At 33.9% G+C, this 21,724-nt stretch overlaps 1 protein-coding gene across 1 annotated transcript; it reads right to left on the minus strand.

The window, feature by feature from the left end:
* Positions 1-1,601: 1,601 nt before the first annotated feature.
* On the minus strand, positions 1,602-5,939 carry LOC129317575 (uncharacterized). Its single transcript, XM_054961889.1, has 5 exons — positions 5,913-5,939; positions 5,652-5,759; positions 5,497-5,575; positions 5,324-5,422; positions 1,602-1,821 (listed from the first exon to the last, which is right to left on the minus strand). The coding sequence occupies exons 2-5, from the start codon at positions 5,726-5,728 to the stop codon at positions 1,756-1,758; spliced, it is 321 nt and encodes a 106-aa protein (XP_054817864.1). The 5' UTR covers positions 5,729-5,759; positions 5,913-5,939; the 3' UTR covers positions 1,602-1,755.
* Positions 5,940-21,724: the final 15,785 nt, after the last annotated feature.

The following is a 21,724-nucleotide window of genomic DNA, read 5'->3' on the forward strand; positions in this document are numbered from 1 at the left end:
TAAAGGATAAATTAGTTAAAAACTAATTAATTAATTTAATTATATTTTTAGGTTGCTAATTGGATTCTTAGGTCATATTTGGTTCTAAATTGAGTTAGGATGAATGTTAGATTGAATCAGGTGACATCGAGGGGAGCAAAAATGACTTTTTTCTTGCTACATCGTATGCCACAGCTTGTGTGTTGTGCGTTGTAATGCACGACATAGCCAGACAAGTTAAATTTTGAAAATCATCAGAAAAAGGTAGTTTTTGTGGGGAAAAACCTAGAATATGAAGGGGAAGGCTTAGGGCACTGTTAGGGCTTTATTTTGAAAGGATTTTAAAGATAAATTAGGCCTTTAAACTCTCAAGTAAGTTCTCCACCCTTCTCCTCTAACTTTTCATCTCATTTTCCATGGCATTTAGAAGTGGGAGAATTTTATCATAATAGATTAAGCTATGGGTCTATGTTTAAAAGATTTTAATTGACTCTAAAGGTTGGATTTAAGTTTCTTAACCTTGGATAAGTGGTAATATGAAGCTTATTTGTTATTTGGTGTAAATTAGATCAAGCCCTAGCTTGATTAGGGGTTTTAAAGTAAGATAAGTTGAGATATTAAGTATTATGTTGTGATAGAGTTAAAGGGAGGCTTGAGGGGAATGTGTGGACAAAGTGTAATCTTGACAAGCATCTTTGCTAAGAATATGAGTGAGAAGTAGGAGAATTAGGATGTTATTTGTAATATCCACCTTGATATTACCAAAATTCACCATACAATCACAACAAGATATCATAATTAGGAGCAAAGATTGCTCCTAAGCTCACATTATCTATATAAGGGTTAAAACTAATAATCTTTTAAAAATAAATGTGAAATAATTGGGATCCCATTAAAACCCTTTAAATTGATAGTTTGAGCTCAAACTTAATGATTTAAATAGGCATTGGAAGCATGGAAAAGTTTTAGGAAGCAAAATACTTCAAAACAAGGCCAAAAATGTCATTTTTAAGTGTTTCTATCCATGCGCCACGGCTCGTGGCATAGAAAGCCAAGTTTGCTTGCTATACCGTGCACCACGACTTGTACGAAATGCACTGTGGCACACGTGTCCATGGCTGCAATGCTGTCATGATAGCTTTTTTAGATAGATTTTGAACGTGTGTCATTTTTGCATCCGATGTCTGATTGGAGTGATTCAAGCACCCATGTGAAGCTTATTTAATAAGCTAACTAATGGTATAGGTTTTATTATGATCTGACACCGTATTAGAATTTTAAACACCTGGATGCAAAAGTCATTTTTTTAAAGAAATTTTCAACCATCCAAGTACCCAAAACTCATAACTTATACCATTAACCCATTGTGAGGCTTGAACCAAGTTCAATGGACCAAAATATACTTGAGTGACGAATCAAACACACAAAAACATACCAAACACAAAATTTGGCCACTTAATGGCCATTTCACCCAATATAGCCAAAACACATAATCAACACTACATGCACTATTTGGCCTCTATTACTACATAATACACTACAAATACATTGTCACAACATAGATAAAACATTCCTTGTACTTGTAATAATATTTTAGCCCATCACCATAAAAATTGTCACATATTCACCTCATATACAATATTGGGCTAAAATACAAAATAACATAGCATAAAGCAAGTGCAACCAATCAAAATGGTATGCATTCCTAGTTGACAACGTATAATATCGTATAACAAGTTTATGTACACCACTCAAACCAAAATCAAGCATTACTATTTATGATGTAGCAAATCTACTAGTCCTTGTTCGATTCCTTTCCCTGCTCAGTCTTAGAGGTAGAACCTGTAAAATGATAACAATAGGGTGAGATAAAAATCTCAGTAACTAAGATAATCTACATTATTGATTAACAAGCCAAGTTACAAACAAGCATTAAAACAAGTAACATATTCACATCATATAAGATCACCACAAATTGCATACATGATCCCTAACTATCCGGTCCTCTAATACTCCTGACCGAACTAGTAGGCTATTTCACAAAACCAAACCACATGTATGGCTCCCAAGCTCACCATCCATGGTAGGACTACCTGGCCAAGGTGTCCTAAACCTCTTCTAGACTACTGGTTCCCCTATTACAAGTAATTGGGGTGTCATTACTCTAACACCGCATCCTATGAATGCTAAGGATCATAATCTCCAACTCCGCACCCTTTTGGGTATTAAGAAGAGTAAGTCTCCAACACCGCACCTATTTTTGGGCACTAAGGAGAGTAAATGCTAGCAATGCCATATGGACTCAATCTTCACTGTCTTCACTAAGGTGATTTCCTACCCTCTAATATGCCACATTTCACTACATATCTCTACTTGACCATGCATAAAGAAATTTCCAAACAAATATAACAAAATCTTACCATTTATTTCAAAAATGTAGAATTTCACAAAGCAATATTCCACTCATTTTCTAAAATAGCTAACCTTTAAAGAATTTATATATATATACTCAACAATTCATAAAAAAGCAACTTAAGAATAACTTATACAAGGTAATAAATTATGTAAATTATCTAGTTACCTTAACCCTTTTGTTAATAAAAGGGTTACCTGTGGTACTAAATTTCTTCTTGTGTCAAGGTAAATCTTCCCATACCACAATCTATATTAACAAGTATTATATATTAATTTTCAATTAGTACAAGCACTATTAGCTAATAATAACCTCCCAATTCTCCTACTTCTCACTCATATTCTCAACAAATAGACTTGTCAAGATTAGAATTTGTTCACATCATCCCTTCAAGTCTCCTTCTAACTTTATCACAGTATAAAACTCAATATCTCAACTTATAACACTTCAAAATCCCATGATCAAGTTAGGGCTTGATCTAACTTTTACCAAACTAGAAAGTAGCTTTATATTACCATACATCCAAGATTAACAAACCTAAATCAAACCTTTAAAATCAATAAAAACCTTTAAAATATTGACTCATGGCTTAATCTAATCAAACTAAATTCTCCCTCTTTCAAATTCCATGGAAAATGAGATGAAAAGGTAGAGGAGAATGGTAGGAAACTTACTCAAGAGTTTGAAGGCTAAATTTGTCTTCAAAATCCTTCCAAATTGATGCCCTAGTAGTGCCTAAAGTTATCCCCTTCGTGCTCTAGGTTTCCCACTATAAAATCTGACTTTTTCTAATAATTTCTAAAATTTCAAGTTGTCTGCTGTGTCGTGCGCTGCAATGCAGGCCAAGCAAGCTGTGGCTCACGATGTAGCAAGCAAAATGTTGATTTTGCTCCCCCCGATACCACCCAACTTGATCCGACTTTCATCCTATCTCAATTTAGAGCCAAATATAACCCAAAAATCCAATTAGCAACCTAAAAACATAATTAAATAAATTAATCATATTTTTAACTAATTTATCCCTTAATTAATCAATTTTTCTAGATTTAAAGTTTTCGAATGTTACATTATTGATAGCTAAGTGTTTGTGTTAATTGAAAATTAATATATAGTACTTGTTGACGTAAATTATGGTGTGGGAAAAACTTGCCTTGACACAAAAAGAGATTCAGTACCACAGGTAACTCTTTTTAGTAACAAATGGGTTAAGGTAACTAGATAATTTACATTATTTATTACCTTGTATAAGTTATTCTTAAGTTGTTCTTGTATGATTTGTTATGTATATATTTATAAATTTTGTAAGAGTTAACTATTTTAGAAAATAAGTGGAATATTGATTTGTAAAATGTCATGTTTTTGAAGTAAGTGGTAAGATATATTATATCGGTTTTAAAAAGTTGTTTATGCATGGTCAAGTAGAGATATGTAGTGAAATGTGGCATATTAGATGGTAGGAGGTCACTTTAGTGGAGTTAGTGGAGATTAAATCCATATAGCATTGCTAGCACCTCAAGACTCCAGGTGCAGGTCATATTTCTCCTTAGTGCCTGAAAAAGGAGTTGGAGACTATACTTCTTAACATCCATAGGATGCAGTATTGTAGTAATGACATCCCAATTATTTGTAATAGGAGGAACCAGTAGCCTAGAAGTGGTTTAGGACACCTTGGCCAAGTAGTCCTACCATGGATGGTGAGCTTGGGGACCATAAATATGGTTTGGTATCGTGAAATAGCCTACTGGTTTAGTCGGGAGTATTGGAGGATCGAATGATTAACAATCATGCATTTTATTATGGTGAATTGTATATGGTGTGTTTGTTACGCATGTTTTAAAGCTTGTTTATAACTTGGCATGTTAATCGATATTGTAGATTATCTTAGTTAATAAGATTTTTATCTTACCCCGTGGTTATTATTTTGCAGGTTCTACTGCTGAGTTTAAGCAGGGAAAGGAATCAAGTAAGGATTAGCAGATTTGCTACATTACAGATAGTAATGCCCGATTTTGTTTGAGTGGTGTACATAAACTCACACTAGTATAAAAATGACTTTTTATAGCGGTTAAAGAGGCGATGTTGTTCTAGGGGGTGTAGAAAGTCCCTCTTTTTACATTGGTTATAAACCCGATGTAAAAATTAAATTTTTTACATCAGTTATAGAGCCGATATTGAAAATTATATACAAGAAAATAAAAAAAATTTACTTTAACTTTTTACACCGATTGGGCTCCTAACCGGTGTAAAAAGTCACTTTTGACTTTTTACACCGGTTGGGCTCTGAACTGGTGTAAAAAGTACACTTTTAACATCGTTTCGGAGCCCAACTAATGTAAAAAGTACACTTTTTACAATGGTTATTACCATAACGGGTGTAAGAAAAATTATATTTTACAACGGTTGTGGTAATAACCGGTGTAAAAAGTATTTTAATTTTTTTATACTATATTTATTTAATTGATTTTACCCATTCCTGTGTATAAAAATTTTCAAATCAGACAGCCCAATTAATTTACAATTGTTTATCAAGTATTTATCAACTATACAAAGCTATTTAACTATTAAAAAAACTAATAATTGTCTAAATTGTCAAAATTGCCATTCCTATGCATAAAATTGCCAAATTAGACAACTCAATTCATTTACAATTGTTTATCAAGTATTTATCAACTATACAAAACTATTTAACTATTAGGAAAACTAATAATTGTCTAAATTGTGTCAACTATTAAAATTAAAACATGTCCAAAAGTAACAAAAAACCTCACAAGTTCTCCATAAAATAGGTTGCCCAACGTATGCGGATGTCTTCAATTTCAGCTTTAGAAAATACATCCGAATTGTTGAACATCTAAAATTTGATTCATAAAATAGGCATATTAATCAATCTCAAATAACATAATAAAAGAAAATTTTAAAAAATATATTTACCTCTTTTGTAAATTCGGTCATGCCTAATGTAATAATATTGAGCATGTGCCTCATGACATATAGACCGCACAAGTTCGTCCTCACCGGTTGTCTATGACTCTGTATAAGAACAAATCATAAAAAATTAGTAAGAAATCTTAATAATTGAACATATTAATAAAGTATAGCATCACCTTTGGCTCAATCCATGTGGGATCCTTGAGCTTATATCCATGCTTTTGTAAGACTACATTTTGATATGTTTTCATTGCCCTATGATCAAGATTACTAAGTTAGTAAAAATATTCAAAAAAAATTAAATTAAATAGTTTAGTAAAAGTATTCTTACAAGTCCATCATCTTCTTCATTTCTTTCCCAAGTTTGTAATGGAGGGAGCATAAAAAGACAACAGTGTTGCTCTTCATTGAAAGAACAAATAACTGCCAATGGTCCCTACTAAATATGATACAAGTTAAAGTAGATCCATATTAAAAAGCTATTAATTATAAATTAATCCTTATGAGTGCACATATGGAGCCATAAAAACATCCTTTTTGACTTCACATATTCTCTGTTAGCGGTACACGGCCCTTAACTCTGGAGTATTACCTTTCTCTGCCATGTAATGAGGGCAAAGGAATCCAAACTTATCACCTTTGCCCAATGTAATGGACAAATGATGAAGATACCTACAACAATGCAATTATATTAGTTTACTAAACTTGATGATTAAGTTTACTTACAACAATGCAATTATATTAAAGAAAAATATACTTACATTATAAATAGTTCAATGTGTGGTGTGGTAAGCTGATTATTCGACAGAAGTCAAACTAAATCTTCTTATTCAATTGTCACTATCATGTCTTTCTTACCCACAACCTCTGGATCCATTTCTAAACTCTTGAATTTGAATGATAAATCATACGCCATTAAGATCATTTGCTGATGCGGAGTCAACAAGGGTTGTGGAAGCTTTAGGAGATTCAGCGAGGAAAGCTTCTACATAATAAAAAGGCAAGAAATAGTTAATAAAAAACATATATTAGGAAGTTGCTACATAATAAAAATTCATGAAATTTCATACCATAGCTTGCTGTCTCACTTATATAGCCTCCTTTCTTATACTGATGTCCATATCTCCATTTCTCCTCTCGAGAGACAGGTGATGGTGGAGAAAAGAGTATGGAAGGATCAGACTTGGCTTCTTCTTCTCTCTTCTTCTGTTTCTCTGCCATCAGTATATCATCAACTCTAGCATAACCTCCATGAGACAAGGTGTGGGGGCATTGATTCTGCCGAGCAATTTCTCGCCCTTTAGCTCATTTTTCCTATTAATAAATTGAATTTTAGATTTATAATTGAAGTAAATCTAAATAAAACTTAAATAAATTAAAAATCAACAAACCATAGCCTTTTTAGAAGTTTGAATCCTGACAAATTCTTCCAAAGTATCTTCATCAAGGAACTAATATATATCAAGAGGATTGGGATGAGCCTGACCCTCTGGCACCTCAATAAAGATATATCTTCTAGCAAGATCAGTTTTAAAATTTCTCCAACATGTTCCACAGTAAGAAATCAACTTGTGTCGACAATCTTAATTAGATGGAACATCGTATGTGAGCTACAATAAAGACATAAGATAATAATCAATAATTACCCAATAATATATAACTATAAAAAAATTTTAATTTTTAATTATTTACCTAAATACTTCCCCAAATCTATTCCTTCACACGTTCTGGCACATCAGGCCAGTCTTCAAAACAATAGGAGGCTTGGTACACGATAGGAGGCCAAGAAAACTAACAAACTTGGCTTTATGTGGCCCTATCGGATTCCATCTTTGGTCAAATTAAATTGATAACCTATACCCAGCACTCCTACTTAAAGTTAGATCTCTCAATTGTGTGCCACGTCTCCCCCTCCTCACAGACTGGCCCTGACTCGGCTCCCCACTAGGAGCAACATCACCAATTGATTACATAAATTTAATTGAACTAAATTAACATACTTTAATTTCAAAACTAAACTCATATAAGGATATTCTCCCATATCCCTTCATGGTGATCACTTCTTATGGCATGTTCATCATCTACTTGAGAAGTTAAGAGTTTCAAAAATATCAAAATTTGATTCATGATCATCATTACTATCAATCATCCTTTTTCCTTTAAGTGCTATTAACCAATTTTTATTTGCTGGATCCGTGACATAGAAAACTTATTTAGCTTGGTCTGCCATAATAAATGGCTCATCTCCAAAAGTTAGTTTTTTAAGATTAACTATTGTAAATCCAAACTTATCATCACGAATACCATTGACGTCAACCCACTTGCATTTGAAAACAGGAACTCTAAATTTTGTATAATCAACCTCCCAAATCTCTTCAATAACCTCAAAGTAAGTCCTGGATGCTAGTTAGGTTTCTTATCTTTTAAACTAGAGAAGTGTATGGCTTCAGCCATTATCATAACTCTACTATTTTGCACCATACTCTTCTCATTTAAAGACTTTGTATAAAAGGAATACCCATTAATATCATAGGCACTCCAACATATAACATTAAAGTTAGGACCTCCAGCCAACCATTTAACTATTTCAGAAACACCACTTTCATTCAAAATTTTCTGCTTAAACCAATTCACAAAAGTCCTATTATGCTCTTTCAACAACTTTTATTCTGTCATTCTCATTTGATAATTTGTTGTCTTTAAAAGTTCTTTATGAGAAGATATGTAATCTTTAACTTCACCAATATTATTCAAGATATATAAATGTACTTCTTGTAATTCATCATGATTCATGCTCTTCACTGATACTCCACGTATGCCTTGACCATATTGCCTTTTCTCATGACGAGATTCAGGAAGTCCAATTAATTCTATACCTGACAAGTAATCAAAACAAAACTCCATAGCTTCTTCAGTAACATATTTCTTAACTATCGATGCTTCGGGTCGAAATGGATTTTTGACATACCCTTTTAGTATTTTCATGTATCTCTCAACTGGGTACATCCATCGCAAATAAACAGGGCCACACAATTTTACCTCCCTTACTAGATGTAGGAAGAAATTGCATATCAAATTGGCACAAGATAGTACAAGCTTCTTATTCTAACTCTTCCAGTTTATGGGGATCAATAACTTTACTAAATATAGCATTGAAAAAGAAATAAAGTTTGGTTATTGTAAGTCTTAAATCTTCATTCAATATGTCTCGAATAGCCAAAGGTAATAACTATTGCATCAACACATAGAAATCATGAGATTTTAAGCCCACTAGTTTAAACTCTTTCATAGATACAAGCTTCATAATATTTGAAGAATACCCCGAAGGAACTTTAATTCCATGTAAATACTCACAAAAACTTGTTTTCTTATATTTACACAATGTATGAGAGGCTGGGGGACAATAAGTTCGTTTACCTTCTGATCTTGGGTGTAAATCTTCCCGTATTCCCATTTCTTTCAAATCTAATCTTGCATTCACACCATCCTTAGTCTTACTTGGTATGTTCAGAAGCGTTCCAATAATATTATCACACACATTTTTCTCCATATGCATAACATCAATACAATACCTTATTTCAAGATTGCGCCAATATGGGAGGTCAAAAAAGATAGACCTTTTTTTCCATATGCTTTTTGCACCAGTATTCTTTTTAGTCTTACCTAAGACAATATTAATGTTTTTCACATGTTCATACGCTTGATCCCCAGTTAAAGCATCCGGAGCATCATTGTGTTCTTAGTGACCATGAAAAGCTTTCTTCAATCTATGATATGGGTGATCTCATCTAAGAAACCTCTGATGGCCAAGGTAGACTGTCTTCCCTCTATGTTGAAGTTGATGGTAGTTTGTGCTTTCTTCACAAATTAGACAAGCTTTATGACCTTTCACGCTATAACCAGACAAATTTCCATATGCAGAAAAATCATTTATAGTACAAAAGATCATAGCACGTAATTTAAAATTCTCCTTCTGATTTACATCAAACACTTCCACACCTACCTCCCACAATACTTTCAAATCTTCAATTAGAGGTCTTAGGTAAATGTCAATATCATTTCCCGGTTGTTTTGGTCCAGAAATCAACATGGATAGCATCATGTACTTCTGTTTTGTGCACAACCTAGGTGATAGATTGTAAATCACAAAAAGAACAGGCCATGAACTATGTATACTACTAAGACTACCATAAGGATTCATTCCATCGATAGAAAGTCCAAGCCTCAAGTTCCTTGGCTCATTGCCAAATTCGGGAAACAATTGATCAATTTTCTTCCATTGAGGAGAATCAGCTAGATGTCAAAGTTTTCCATCAGGTATCCTCTCATTTGCATGCCATATCAAGCTCTTTGCATCATTAGTATTTGCAAACCAACGCTTGAACCTTGGTATAATTGGAAGATACCATAAGACCTTTATAGGAACCCCCTTCTCTTTGTACCGTGGTGCCTCACATTTCGGACACTTCTCCTCCCCTTCAAGCTCTTTTCTGTACAACACACAATCATTAGGACATGCGTGTATTTTTTTTATACTTCATACCCATTGGACACAAGATCTTTTTGGCATCATAATAATAATTTGGTAGTGCATTGCCTTTTAGAAACATTATTTGAAGTAACTCTAACAACCATGTTAAACTTTGGTCACTCCACCCAGCTCTTTCCTTTAAGGTAACTAGTTTTAACACCCCAGATAACAAACTAAAATCAGTGCACCCCAGGTATAGCGGCTTCTCTACATCAGTGCACAAGTTATCATACACATGTGCTCATTCAAAAGCCTTTTTCCCAATATCACGGATCATGTCCTCTAATCGATCTTCATTCATTTCTACTTCATCATCAAGATTATCAACTCCTACATATTGAGATGTGCTACTATAATTTTCCAATCGTTCACCATGCCAAATTCATATTGCATAATTTTTTCAAATCCCATCATAAACTAAGTGCTCTCTTATTTCAACAACACCTAGTCTCCTTTCATTCAAACAATTAACACAAGGACAATAGAACCTTTCACTATCGTCAACAGTATTTTTCTTTGCAAATTTCAAAAATTCTTTCACCCCATTATCATACTCGTCACTCGTTTGTCTAGCATCCATCCAACTACAATCCATGTGTCACCTCCTAAAGAATATAACTAATGTTATTACCTTCAAACTATTTCAAGAAACTAAGTTCCTAATTAAATTAAGATTTAAAAAAATTTCGGCAGAGTCTCCCCTGAAAATTGGATCTCCCAAGATTTTTAAAAAAAATTTACAAGAGAAAATTGACAATTTTAAACCAAATAAATGATCACATGCAATAACTTGAGGCCTTATGAAGCCACTAACAGCACTCGCAGCAACAATCAATATCATTAAAAACTAAATTTAAGCAAATGAGAGGAAAGAATGAATTCAAAAAAAAATTGACAGAGTCTCCCTTAAAAATTAAACTTCCTAAAAGTTTTAAAAAATTTTACACGAGACAATTAACAATTTTTAACCAAATAAATGATCACATGCAATAACCTGAGGCCTTATGAAGCCACTAACAGCACTCCTAGCAATAATCAATATCATTAAAAACTAAATTTAAGCACTATAAAATTTAAAAATTTATATTCAACACATACCTGGGTAGCAGCAGCTGCAGCAATGGCTCAACACTAAGAGGGAGGGAGAAGGAGTGGTGGCAGGGCAGAGGCACTGAGGAGGGGGGGCAAGAGGGAGGGTAAGGGGGAGGGGGGCGGTTGAGGGAGGGGGAGAGGGAAGGGGCGGGCAAGGGGACGAGGGGGAGGGGGAGGGGGCTGGGCGATGAGGAGAGGAAGGGGAGGGGGAGGCGGGACAAGGGGGAGGAGAAGGGGCTGGGCGGACGGGGGGAGGGGGGCCGCTAAGGGAAAAGATGAGGGGGAGGGGGCTAGGCGAACGAAGGGGAGACAAGGGGGAGGGTGCGAGTAGGAGGAGAGGGAATTGATGAATGGAGGAAGGAAGGAAGAATTTTAAAAAACACTTTTTACACCGGGTGCCTAGACACCCGGTGTAAAAAGTGTCAAATAATTCAATATGATTACAAAAATACCACCACCTTTATTTTTTATACCATTTGCCTTCCAACCGATGTAAAAAGTACCTCATAAATTTTATATTTTGTACTAGTGTTAGTGATATGATATTATATGTTACCATCTAGAAATGCATATCATTTTGATTGGTTGCACTTGTATTATACAATGTTATTTTGTATTTTAGCCCAATATTATATATGATGTGAATATGTGGTATTTTTGTGGTGATGGGCTAAAATACTAATACAAGTGCAAGGAATGTTGTATACATATGGTGATAATACATATGTGATGTATTTTGTGGCAATAAAGGCCAAATGGTGTATATGGTATTGATTTTATGTTTTGGCCATATTGGGTGAAACTAGCATTAAGTGGCCAAATTTTATGTTTGGTATTTTTTGTGTATTTAAATGCTCAATCAGATGTATTTTAATCTATTAGACTTGGTTCAAGTCTCAAAATGAGTTAGTGATATAAGTTGAGTTTTGGGTACTTGGATGCTTGAAAATCATTTTAAAAACTAACCTTTACATATGAATATATAAAATTCTCATACGGTGTTAGATTGTGATGAAACTTATATTATTAGTTAGCTTATTGAATAATCTTCATGTGGATGCTTGAATCACTCAAATCGGACATGGGATACAAAAATGGAATGTGTTTGAAATTTGTCCTGAAAAGCTATCATAACAGTATTTTGCTATCATGATAGGGACACGTGCGCTGCGGCATATTGCACACAAGCTATGGTACACAGTACAATAGTTGAATTGGCCTCTCTGTGGCATATATTGTGGCACATGGATCACAAGCCATGATGTATGTTCTAAAATATTCAAAAATAACATTTTTGACTCTATTTTCAAGTGTTTTGCTTCCCAAAAATTTTTTATACTTCCTATATCTTTATACATTATTAAATTTGAGCTCAAACTACCTATCTGAAAGATTTTTATGGGATCTCAAATATTTCAAATTATTTTTAAGGATTATTAGCTTTACCTCTTCTGTATTTTATTGTGAACTTAAAAGTAATCTATAACTCTTAATTATGATTATTTGTTATGATTGTGTGGTAAATTTTGATAATGTCTAGGTAGATATTATAGTTTCTATGCTTGTAGATATAGAGGACTCAAAAGGAGGAGTGGCTAAAACTAAACCAATCACCTTGCCGCCAGGAAAGAAGAAAGCATGTGCATTTGATTTGTCTCTTGAGCCTAAAAGGCTTATTCTATCCATTGAGGAGCCTCCTACCTTGGAGTTGAAACCTCTTCCTAGCAACCTTAAATATGCTTTTTTGTTTGTTGATGAAAAGTTACCTATAATTATTTCTAATGCTTTGTCTAATATTGAGGAAAAATTGTTGTTAGATGTGCTTAGGAAGAATGTTAAGGCTTTAGGTTAGACCTTAGGAGACATTCCATGGATTCCTTCTACTATTTGCACACACCATATTCTATTAGAAGATGCTAAAACTGTGAGACAACCTTAGAGGAGTTTGAATCCCTTGATTTTAAATGTGGTTAAAAAGGAAGTCACTAAGTTTTTAGGGGCTGGGATTATTTACCCTATTATTGATTGTGAATGGGTAAGTCTGGTACAAGTAGTACCAAAGAAGAGTGGCATTATTGTGGTTAAAAATGAGAATAATGAGCTTATACCTACCAGAGTCCAAAACTTGTGGAGAGTTTGGATAGACTATAGAAAGCTAAATGAGGTTACTAAGAAAGACCATTTTGCTCTCCCATATATTGATTAGATGTTGGAGTGACTTGTGGGCAAGTCTCATTATTGTTTTCTAGATGGGTATAGTTGTTATTTTTAAATTCCCATACACCCCTAAGACTAACACAAGACTACCTTCACATATTCTTTTAGTACCTTAGCATATCAAAGGATGCCATTTGCATTATGCAATGCACCTGGCACCTTTCAAAGGTGTATGTTAGGTATATTTTTAAATTTCATAGAATCATGCATGGAGGTATTTATGGATAATTTTACTATATATGGTGACTCATTTTCTTCTTGTTTGAGAAATTTGGATATGGTTTTGTCTCATTGCATTGAAAAGAATATGGCTTTGAATTTTGAAAAATGCCATGTCATGGTGGATCATGGGATAGTCATTGGACACTTGATTTCATCTAAGGGTATAGAAGTTGACAAGGCTAAAGTGGATGTGATTACTACCTTACCCTATCCTTCTAATCTTAAGGACTTGAGATCATTCCTTGGATATGTGGGTTTTTACCGTCGGTTTATTAAAGATTTTTCTAAAATTGCATTGCCACTTTCACATCTATTGTAAAAAGATATTGACTTTGTGTTTACTGATGAATGTAATGTAAAACTACTTTTGATTTGCTGAAATTAAAGTTGGTGTCTCCTCCCATTTTGAGAGAACTTAATTGGTTGTTACCTTTTGAAATTACATGTGATGCATCAAACTATTCAGTAGGGACAATGTTAGGATAGAAAGATGGTAGAGATTCCTATGTGATTCCATATGCATCTAAGACTTTAGATAGTACAAAGATAAATTACACTACTACTGAAAAGGAATTGTTTGCTGTTGTCTTTGCACTAGAGAATTTTAGGTCATATTTGTTGCAATCTAAGGTTGTTATATATATTGATCATGCTGCTGTGCGATATTTGTTTAAGAAACCTCAACAAAGCCTAGGCTTTTGAGGTGGTTGATTCTGATGTAGGAATTTAATCTGGAAGTGAAGGATAAGAGTGTTTCTCAAAATCAAGTGGCTGATCACTTGATTCAAATTCAATTAGAGGAACCTATGGTAAACTCTAACCTTAACTCTACTGATGATTGCTTGATGATGGTTTATGTGTTATGGCTATTTTTCCTTAGTTTTCCCACATGGTAAATTATTTATGCACAAATACTTGTCCTTGGCCAAGCTCAAGGTTCACTAGGGAAAATTATAGAGAGAATCTAGGTATTATATCTGGGACCCTCCATATCTTTAGAAACATTATAGTGATGGTGTTTTGAGACATTGTGTGCATAATGATGAGTTTCATGATGTTTTGTCCATGTGTCACTCATATGCATATGGTAGTCATTTTTCTGGACAAAGAACTGTAAGGAAGGTTTTAGATTGTGGACTTTTTTAGCTAACTCTTTTTAAAGATACATGAGTTTTATAAATCTTGAGATAAATGCTAAAGATTTTATAGTTTAGGTAAAAGAAATGAGATGCCTCAAGTCCCAATCATGTTTTGTGAAATTTTTAATGTTTGGGGCATTGACTTCATGGGCCTATTTCCACCTTCCTTTAGTTTTCTTTAAATTTTGTTAGCTGTTGATTATGTTAGTAAATAGATAGTAGCTATACCAACTAGGGTTAATGATTCTAATATTGTTGTAAAGTTTCTAAAAAGTAATATCTTTTATAAGTTTGGTGTGCCTTGAGCTATCTTGAGTGACTAAGACACTCACTTTTACAATAAATTGGTGGGCTCATTGTTAGCTAAGAATGAAGTTTTCTACCATGTCTCCACCCTGTACCACCCTCAATCAAATGGTCTTGCTAAAGCCTCTAATTGTGAGAACAAAACCATTCTATAGAAGATTATGAATCCTTCAAGAAAAGATTGGAGTACCCATCTAGATGAAGCTCTTTGGGCATACCACACAACTTATAAAACACCTATTGGGATGTCACCCTTTAGGTTGGTTTATGGGAAACCATGCCACTTACTTGTGGAGATTGAGCATAATGCATACTAGGCAATGAAGAAGTGTAACATGGACTTAGATGGAGCCTCTTCAACTAGGAAGCTCTAACTTCAAGAGCTTCAAGAGTTAAGACTTGAATCCTATGAGAACTCCCTAATTTACAAGGAATGAACCAAAATGATACATGATAAGGGTATTTTGAGGAAGCAATTCAAGGTTGGGGACAAGGTATTGGTGTATCATTCTAAAATGAAACTCAAAGTCAGCAAGCTAAAAACTACTTGGGATGGACCACATCTAGTGAAGGAAGTATTCTATTATGGCCACCTCTTACTTCAGGATATCAAGAGTGGTACAACTTTTAAGATCAATGGCCATCTTTACAAGCCCTACTTGGAGCCCTTCCTATCAAGAGAAGTAGAAGTGGTTAAACTCTACTTATTTGAACCACCATGATTTTAGGTCATCTCTTTCCACTCTATTATTCTTCACTACTTAGTCTAATTATTGAATTTATATGTTGTTTGAAGAACATAGTGTGGGGGACCTTATAGTTGAATTAGTTGCATTTTATTTTATTTCATGCATTGCATATTAGTTTGCATTGAGAGTAAGAGCATTGCATATTGAAGTCCTAATGTGCTTAAGCAATCTCTTCCTCTCTTCTCCCTTTCATACTTGTCATTACACATTTTTTTATCTATCTTTCCATTTTCATTAGTCTAAATGCATTAAGGGCAATGCATTGACTAAGTCTAGGGGGAGTGTTATTTTCATTTTCATTTTTAGTTTTAGGTTGATGCATTTCATTGCTATTTTAAAAATTTTTGAAAAATTTTAAAAAAAAAATGGTTTTGAATTGGAATTGTAAGCTTGGAAAGGATTGCATGGATATTTAAAGTATGAAGCCAATACCATTTGAGAGAAATTTAGATAACTTAGGTGTGTTATTTATCTTTCTTGAGTTTGGAATAACATTACCTTTGATAGAAGATGAATTAGTGCCTTCATGCCTAGATTTTATTCATTTGGTGTGATTCTCACTTGTATTAGATATTCCTCTAGAACTTGTCTTCATCCTTATTTGAGACTACATGTTTGGTGTACATAATTAGAAGATGATTTAGGCATTCATTTTCATAGCCATTTCATGTCGTTTAAAGGCCTACCTTGAATGTTATATCTTTTGCAAACCCTTTAAGGCAACTATTCCATTTCACTCCATCCATTTCATTATTTCACTGAGATGCATCTGTTTAGTTCTTTGGAAAACCTAATGCAATGTGATGTTTTTATTAGTAAATGTAAGTTATTATTGATGTTGCATCTTGTGCTTAAATGATGTTGTTGACCATGTGTTTTTTGTTGATATTTTGATTGGAACCTTTAGAACCAAATTTGATGCTGGAAAAGAAATAGAAAAAAGAACAAATAAAAAAATTTGAAAAGAAAAGGAAAAAAAGAGGATATGATGAAAAAGAAAGAAAGGAAAGAAGTGAAAAACCAAAACAAAAAGAGGGTAATAGAAGAGTTCTTTTGGTATTTAATTTTGTCATCGTCGTCATTCATGCTTATTCTATATTATATTGTATTTGCTAGTAGAAGCTTGGTTTGTATTGGTTTTGCTATTGAACTAATTGCATCTACTTCCCATATACTCTCCATCAACTTCATCCATGACCACTTTACCTAAAAACTCCTATTGATTTTACTTATGCATGCTTATTTGGTAGTGGAGATGTAAGATGTTTACAAGCATATGTAAGAATTCTATGCAAGTGTGGTGAGTGAAATTGACCCTATACATTTGTAAGATGAGTGAAACAGTTACCTTGTGGTTATTTCACAAGATGTTTAAATAACCGTGGTCTTAATTTTTAATCAATTCCATGAGAAATTCAACCTAGGCTTCTCCCTATACACATTAAGGTGTTTCTTAGTTTAATTTAGGTGCTTAAGCGACTAGTGCATATTAGTTACGCATTGAAAAATATGTAAAGTGGTGATGTGGAACCTATAGTTGGTTTGAAAAGCATGATCATAGAGGTGAGAGTTCATCCATGTGGAGTGTAGTGATAAGACCATATGACATATTCTCCTTAGTGCCCGACGGAATGCAATATTGGAGAATTGTATCTCCTTAGTGCTTTTCGAGGTGTAGTGTTAGACATTTGGACTCCTTAGTGTCTGTGTGATACAGTGTTGGAGTCAATGACACCCTATTATGTGTATTAGGGGAAACCATAGTTCGAAAGTGAGATAGAACACTTTTAGCCGGGTGATTCTATCACTAAAGGTGAGCTCAAGGCTAATAAGATTGTATATTCATCTAAGGCGAGCCTATGCTTTTGAGTCGGAGTGATTTGGAGATTTGGTTGGTAGTGATCATGCTTGTGTTATTAAAGTACTGAAAAGTGTTGTGATTAAGTGAAATTTATTATAGATGTTATGTTTAACGGTATATATGCTATGCTTTCATCTGGTTGCATGTAATAGTTAATAGTAGTGAATTATTTTTTTGTTATTGAGATTTTTATCTCACCCTCGTGGTTACATTTTTACAGGACAGAGCAGTGATCAGGGCAAGGAAAAAGAGTCAGGACCAGTTTAGAATTGAGAAAGCTGTGTGAACTCAGAGTATTGTGTAATGACCTAAAAGCTTGAATATATATATAAATAAGTTGCCATAAAAGATTGCATGCATGTTTGGGTTGTGTTTGGTTGAAATTGTAGAGATGTGTAGTAATAATGGTGAATCTTAGCTTATGTGTGAAATTATGATGAAATGAGTAATTTGGTGCTAAGATTGAGTTATGATTATATTATGAATATGGATATATGTACATTTGTGGTGAAAAGGGCCAAGTGGGCTGAGTGTATTAAGTTGTGTTAAATTGTAATTTACGGAAAATGAGCTGTTGAATGGTCAAATTTTGAAATATGTGTATATATGTTATATGTTGTGGTCAATTAGGTGTATGAAGTCCTTTTGGACTTGATTCAAGGCCTCGTATGGTCTAATGAGATAATGGGATCGATTTGAGTACATGAGTGTGTTAAAATTTGATAAAAAGTGACTTTTTGTATCCGGGTGTCTAAATTTTGATCAAACCATTATATCAGGTCCAAACCTATCTCATTAGCTAAATTATGAAATAAGTTTTGTATGGGCGCTTAGATCACTTTGATTGGATGTTGTATGTGAAAACAGCATATGCTGGAAGTTTATCATTTTTCTTATCAAATGGCAACAGAAAATTCATATTAGCACGCCGCACTGTATAGTGTCTCATGTCACAAAGTATGACACAGAAAGTCAGGCATATGGCTCTATGCCACATGTCGTGGCGCATGTATTGCATGCCATGGCACCTGGCCTATATTCCAATCTGATTTTGTAGTTTTAAAGCATCTAATGGTTTGTATGAATGCATGTGACTTGCTTCCGCCGTGTAATTATATGATTGTTAGATCATGAGTTTTGATGATTACAAAACCAAGAGAAGAGGTATTTGTTATGTGTGCAGATATAAAGAATCATGGATGAAAACAAAACCTTAAGAGTATGAAGAATCAAGAGAAGATGGAAAAGTTTAGGATAAGTAATTTAAATTCTCTTAAATTCAATGTGAAAACTTAGATAGCTTAATCACTTTTCTTAATCATTAAATGAATGCATCATATGTCTCTTTTATATACATTAAAACTCATCTAAGTATGTTAAAACTTGCAAACTTTGGCCCTCTTGCATATGGTTTTCCATAGAAAAAGTTTGCACAGTGAAGAAGCAGAATAATGCATGATTCTATAAATCACTCATGAGTTTTTGCATGTTAGGCACACTGACTACTAGATCACGTGAGTGTGAAGAAGTTCTTCATGCATGATTAAGCACTTGTACTGTATATTGCCTTATGCTTTGTCTCTACATGCAAAACCACACATGAAAGGCTTCAGTGTTCACACAAGTTTTAGCACCTATGCTTCATTGTATCGTGACTAAGTGCAAAACCATGCGTGAGATTGATGGTAGCAACACGTGATTTGTCACTTGTTGAACAATCACACATTGTTTTGTTGAGTCTTAAAACCTATCAAGTCAAGCTAAAATTGTTCACATGTATGATCATTAATCTATAAATTCATATCTCTTGATCATGCAAAATCTTACTTGCATTATGCTAAGTTCCATGCATGAATATGCATCAGACAAGTTTATACATCAATACTTGCAATTTCACGCATGATATGTTTTTGGTTCCACACGAGTTTTGATCACATTAAATGGTCTTGGCATTTTGCCAACCATTTCACGTGCGAGAGAGTAAAAAGTTCCACGCATGATTTGTCACATAAAACGGATGATAATTCTTGATATGTAAAACCACGCGTGAGAGCAAGTGGTGCACTCGCAAGTTTTAGCACTTTATTACGTTAGTATTATTCATAAGTGATAAACCACGTGTGAGAGCAAGGAGGTACCGGGTGTGATTAAGCATACCAAAATGAATGATTATTCATGAGTGCTAAACCACATGAGAGAGCAATGAGGTACCACATGTGATTAAGCACATAGAACTGAATGATCTTTTAGAAGTACAAAACCATACGTGAGAGGACAAGGTGTTCACGTGTGATCTGTCACATTTAGTTTTGTGAAACTTCCTTAGTATAAAAACATATGTGATTATACTAGTCACTCACAAGAAAATGCACCAACAGATAGAATCATTATTCCAATAGTTTGTCAACTTTCAAAAACTATATAAGTGATTCATTTTAAACTAAAATAGAGACTAATGATCTTTGAGTGAACATATTATCTTTTGTGCATTTAAAGATCTTTCAAATTGCAATTTTTACTAATTGCATTCATTCATTATTCTTGAAAAGAATTGTAAAAAGCTCTCAAAGGTTTATAAGCTTTCATTTGTATTCTCATCTACTTTTTAAAAGAGTTTTCAGTAAAAAGCTTTTGTTTTCATCTCAAAAATCTTGAAAAGGATTTTTCAAGTGTTGTAACATCTTGCTAGATTGTAGCAAGGTGTGATAAGTGAATCAAAACAAGATTAGTCTTGAGATTTGTACTATGGTGGCAAGCACCCATTGAAACTTGTGATTTTAGTTGAAAATCTCAAGTGTGATCTTGTGGACTAGACGTAGGCCAAGTTTGTGGCTGAACCAATATAAATCTCTATGTGTTATCTTCTTCTTGAGCTCTTTAGCTCTTTACTCCTTAAGTTTTCGAAAGATTTAGTGTCACCCAATTCACCCTGCTCTTGGGTACCAACCTATCTTAACATTTGATATCAAAGCTTGGACTCTTAATAAAAGGCTTAACAGATTAAAAGGATCTTATGATTGGTTTTAGTGACTGTATTCTCCCTAAAGGTGCTGAAATCAATAGGCCTCCAGGATTTAATGGTGAAAACTATACTTTCTAAAAAAGTAAAATGAGATTATTCTTTAAGGTCTCAGACCTTGATTTATAGGAGATTGTCTAAATTGGTCCCTACATTCCATACAAAACTATAGAAGGATAACTCATAAGAAAATAAAGGAGTGAATTCACTAAAAAGGAAGAAAAACTTATGCTGCTTAACTCCAAGGCAAAGTTGATTATTGCAAGTGCCTTGAGTTAACAAGAATATTTCAGAGTGAGTAATTTGGAGACTGTAAAAGAAATGTGAGATACTCTAGAAATTGCTCATGAAGGCATCTCAGGAGTCAAGGAAAATAAAATTAGCACTTTGACTCAGCAATATAAGTTATTCAAGATGAAACTTGGAGAAAACATCAAGGATATGCAAGTCAAATATACACACATGATGAACGAACTTGCAGTACTTGAAAAGACATATACTTAAAAAGAGCAAGTCAAGAAAATTATGAGAGGTCTCCCAACTAAATGGCAACCCAAAATTACTACTGTTGAAGAAGAAAAAAGTAATTCTATAAGATCTGTAACAGCTCTATTTGGAAGTGTATTGCTCTCACTAACATTACCATACGCTCCACTACAAAATTACTAATTACTTCAAACATTTGAATTGAAATTATTTAAAACATGGGGATCCCATATAAGATTTTCAAAAATCATTTTATAATCACTTAAGTTATTCAACCCCAATACACAATTACATATACAGCGGAAGCATTTAGACTTAATGCATCAAAGGTCAAGAGAACATGTGCATATAAGAAAAACAAAGTGCAATTTTGCACCGTGTACCACGACTTGTGCCACATGCGCCACAGCATGTGGTACAGAGGTCACAGTCACTCGCTCTATGCCGTGCACTGTAGTATGCGAGTACATGCGCCGTGGGATACACACCTGAATATGCTGTCAAATAATAGTTTCTAATATAAAATTCAAATGCACGGCATTTCCACACACGAAGTTTGATTGGGATAGTTCAAGTGCTCACACGAAGCTTGTTTGAAAATCTAACTAATGACACTGGTTTCATTCCAATTCAATATTTCTATCAAAAATTGAACACTAAAGTTCACTTTGACCATTTTCTGTCAAATTTTATCACTTGTCACTAACCACTTTTTGGGCCTTGACCAAGTCCAAATGAACATAACACACCTAACTGACCATATACATGCACAATATAATACA

The sequence above is a fragment of the Prosopis cineraria genome, unplaced genomic scaffold (genome assembly GCF_029017545.1).
Source record: "Prosopis cineraria cultivar Desert tree isolate PC_DT_omini unplaced genomic scaffold, ASM2901754v1 PC8, whole genome shotgun sequence".
NCBI classification, from domain to species: Eukaryota; Viridiplantae; Streptophyta; class Magnoliopsida; order Fabales; family Fabaceae; genus Prosopis; species Prosopis cineraria.